Genomic DNA, 4333 nt, shown 5'->3' with positions numbered 1-4333 from the left:
CAGTGAATAAGTGAATATACCTACATGTACTGTATATACATTTTTATAATCAGATAGGAAAAGTAGAACAAAAGACTTATATTCTTTTCCTAATTCTCTTCCAGCTTCGTTACTTACAAACACTCAACACCGTCTCGGCAGAAAAGAACTCGACTATCATCTTCCCGGTTCCTATTGACATTATCACCCACTACATGAGGAATTAGTGGAATGAATCGCCAGCTTCAGACTGTACATGGGAACCGACCTCAAAATTTTGCTTATCAAACACAGACACTGACATGAATTGAATTGGTTGAATTTTAAAAATGATATAATTTAAAATTTATTAAACAAGAATATGGTTAAGTCAAGAACACATCTTCCACTGCACATTGTTGAAATAAATAGTAACATATGTGATTGGATGTGCTGCAGAATAAGATATTTGTCTCTATATAATATGTCAGAAGATTTTTAGTAGTATTGTTTGGTTCCTGGTGATAGACACTGTACCTTTATGATTTGAATAGTGCACTTCATGGAAAAATATATATCCTATAGAGTTTTCACCAAACTTTGATTTGTCTTATGAAATAATTAATTTGTCTGTTATAACCTACTTGAAGTCACATTATTTTTAAGAATAAAATCTTATAGCTGAAGTTATTAAGATAAAGACTCAAACATATTAAACCTTCCATTTATTTCATAAAGTGCCTCCCTGTTGACCATTAAACTCTTAAGATGTAATAACATTAACTTGGGACAAGTTTAAAACATTGCTTGAACTTGTTATAAGTTCAGAACAGTAAAAAAGGGGTAAGATATTTTTTATGTAACAGTTATGTTGAAATAAAAAATTTAAAAACTCATTTGGTGGCACCAATGGAGGAAGATGCAGACATCTGGGATAAAAACCACCAATACTCCATTATTACTTTGACTGGTGAAGAAATTGTTGATGATTATAAAGAGAAGTATGTATTGTGTGTACTATCTTGAAACGGATTAATCAACATGGAAATTTCTTTATTAAATGTTCAGATATGTCATGAGGAAAAAAGAAAAATCATAAAGACAAATTTATATTTTTGGGGTTGAAAACTGATGATAGCTAAGTATATATACATATAGTAATCATATGTTTCCATGTGTTGTGCAGATGTGAATAAGCATACTCTCATGATGGGGAGTGGGTATTTGCTTGTCACTTTCATAATGTTGGAATTTCATCCAAGCTTAGGAGTGATAGTGTTATTTAACATTATATATGACATGCTGCCTACTCTCCTGTGTGATCTTTTTTATTTTCTTTCTTATTATAATTTTGGGAACTTTCTCTATATAATCTACAGGAAAAATACATGTCCCAAACAGTGATATGTATTATACTATGTAATTAATGTCAAGCTGTGTAACAGTGTCTGTTGAATAGAAACTGAATTAGTCATTGATTTATAACAGTCTGAAGACATGTGTACCAGGTTTATGGTGTTAATGGAGGTCCTTTTAAAACTGAGTGGAGAGCAGCATTCTGAAACAGATGTTGAGTGATAAGTGAAATAAGAAAGTTTGGTTTCTGTTATAAAACAGTTTAACCCATCTTATTTGTAAAAAATATGTAGATATGAGAATAACAAAGAGTTAGTTTGCTTATTTCAAAACAGATATGTATTTAAAATTGTGATACTTGCAATAGCTTCTTAAAAGCATTATAGAATGTTTTCCATTTATCATTCATTTTTATTAACACATCTGTATACAATTTAGTTTTCACAGGTATTACAATGTTCAGGAAACATGAGATGCTATTTAGTTTTTGAAATATAGCTTTCATTTAACAAACAAGGTAGAAAAAGCTGCATAAGAGCTGATGGTAACGAGTTGTTTTGTGTTGGAGCAACAATAGATGGAAAGGAAAATAGATTGATATTGCATGGAATTTCAAACATACAAAATTGATATTCCAAAATTGCAGCCAGTCTTTATAGAATGGGAATAAATATTTCATATATTATTCTTTCATGTAAAATATTACAGTTTATATTTCCTGAGAATGTAGAAGTTAAGCCCAATCCTGTGTAGATTTTTCATTAAATTGGCCATCCAAAATATTAGTGAAATGAGTATTCAGTATGCCAGTTAGATTCAGAGATCGGTACTTATCCAGAACTCTAGATATATCTCCCAGTTGATTATATAGTTGATAAACTTTTATTGAATATATTATATTTAGTTTAAGGATTATTATGATTATCATTGTATGATTTATATTGTAGCTTTGAATAGGATAGGTTATTATAAGTACATGATTAATTTATGATGTATCTTCATGCCAAAGGAATGAACTGTTGAAAAAGGTTTACTACACATTACTATGTACACTGGATATAGTCTCTCATAATTCTCATATCTTGTTCTCTTTCCTGTTTTCAACTTTGAAGTTACTGAACATTATATGGACATATGAAAGACTATTGGATTGTTTCTCTTCCAACATATGTATAAAGTGAGTGCATGTTGTGAAAGAGCAAAGATGTTAAGTCATTGGGCCATGTTGAGATATGAAGACATATTATTCGCAGAGGCCATTCTTTTAATACTTAACATAGCTGGGAGCATGGACAAAGTTTTGACTATAAGATATGATTCAGGAGCTTGAACTAAACAATATAGTCTTTAGATTCTATGCATATATCATACATGAATCATTTATCTTAGTGACTTCTGTTTAGAATCTTTTTCCAACAGTACATGCTTTGTGAACATTTAGATGCATCATAAACACAAGATTTTATCATTTTTATGAAATTTTGGTCTGTATGATTTTAGCTGATTGCACTCTCTATCCTTTTGATTTTATTTCTACCCATAAGAGATATTTTATGGAAGTTAGATATACAAGAGAATATTGAAGTTTAGGACTTATCTTGTTCCATATTTTGTCTTTGTAATCTTAGAGAGTAAAGTACACAAAATGAACTAAATATTGTCTTTAGAATAGATTTAAAACCTTTATATTCTCCAAACAAATTCAATTTTCCATTTCTTGTGTGCTACTTGGAGATAAAACAAAGTATTTTACTCTGTAAAGGAAGTTTGAAAGAACATATCTTCACAACTGTATATAGCATATTTGTAATTGCAAAAAAATGCACCCCCAAAATATTAGATCAAAAGCTCGGATGACTTATATTTCTCTCTTTGAATACATTGGCTTCTGTTTGTCATCTTAAATGTGTTTGAATACAGTGGTACTTACAGTCTGCACTTATGTATTACTGATTTGCAGGTATATGAGAGTAATTACATACCAAGGTTATAAAGTTTTCTGATTTCAACCTAAATAATATTGCCAGACAATGACCCATTCTTTCAGAAAAAGAGTGTAATAATCTTTGGGTATTTGATCCAACAGTGACAAAAAAATATATATACATTATCACAGTTACTTATAATACTGATACCCAGAACTTGAATGTAGACTAACACCATTGAGTATTCTTCATGTAGATTTTGAATAACTTCAGAAAAACCACTCAATTTACATAAGCGCAAAAGTACATTTGTAAAGAAAAAATTAAAATACCAATTTATGCACAGGAATGGTTTTTCTGGGGTAACATGCTTATTTGTATGTTACCATCCATTAATGTTAAATCATGTTTCTTTTATACAGAATAAGAATAAATTTTACTTCATCAGACTTGTTTGTCATTTCAAAGCATATCCTACAACTGTATTAGTTATAGGAGTTAATTTACTTTAATTCTCATGAGTTGCACTAAATGTGTCATGTTAAATAGAAATGACTTAGATATGCACTTTGCCACCGACAATTAGAGAACAAACCATGCTAGGAAGCTTCTGATAACATATAAAAAGTTAAAATTAAAGATAGAAGTAAAGGGAGGAGAAAAAAAATGAAGGAAGACTGGAGAGGAAAGAAGGAGAAAAAGGAAAAGAATGTTTGATGAAATGGATTGATTTGTGGCCATATAAAAGTTAGATAAATTAAAAGAATTTCATTCATTTCAAATTAAAATTTTTCTCCATTTTGATACATAAAGAGAAATCATCAATCTGAGTTAGAAGACAGTGTAACTTCTTCAAAGTGACACACCCTCAGTATAACATCACAGATCATATATCACTCACAACATTTGGCAGCCACTTAGTTACAGTCTTGATCTGATGCTTTACAAATCTATATAACCAGAATAGATTTGTACCATATACATTCATATCTATGTAATCTCAGAGACCCTGTGAATGTTTCCACTCACCTGCTTTTTTTTCCCATTTCTGGTAGGATTACAAGTTAATAAAAAAACGAGGTTGTGTATCTCAG

The 4333-nt window shown here is 30.1% G+C and overlaps 1 protein-coding gene across 1 annotated transcript in view; it reads left to right on the top strand.

Moving 5' to 3' along the window:
• LOC119589047 (band 7 protein AGAP004871-like) overlaps window positions 1-3686 on the top strand; it is a gene marked incomplete at its 5' end in the record, with an annotated part of 109034 nt that extends 105348 nt beyond the window's left edge. The window contains 1 exon segment of the mRNA XM_037937624.1: window positions 105-3686. Coding sequence (XP_037793552.1) covers window positions 105-206 — 102 coding nt within the window.
• Window positions 3687-4333: the final 647 nt, after the last annotated feature.

Source organism: Penaeus monodon, chromosome 25 (assembly GCF_015228065.2).
Source record: "Penaeus monodon isolate SGIC_2016 chromosome 25, NSTDA_Pmon_1, whole genome shotgun sequence".
In the NCBI taxonomy this organism is placed as follows: Eukaryota; Metazoa; Arthropoda; class Malacostraca; order Decapoda; family Penaeidae; genus Penaeus; species Penaeus monodon.
Note: the sequence above shows the minus strand (reverse complement) of the source record. Positions and strands in the feature narration are given on the sequence as shown.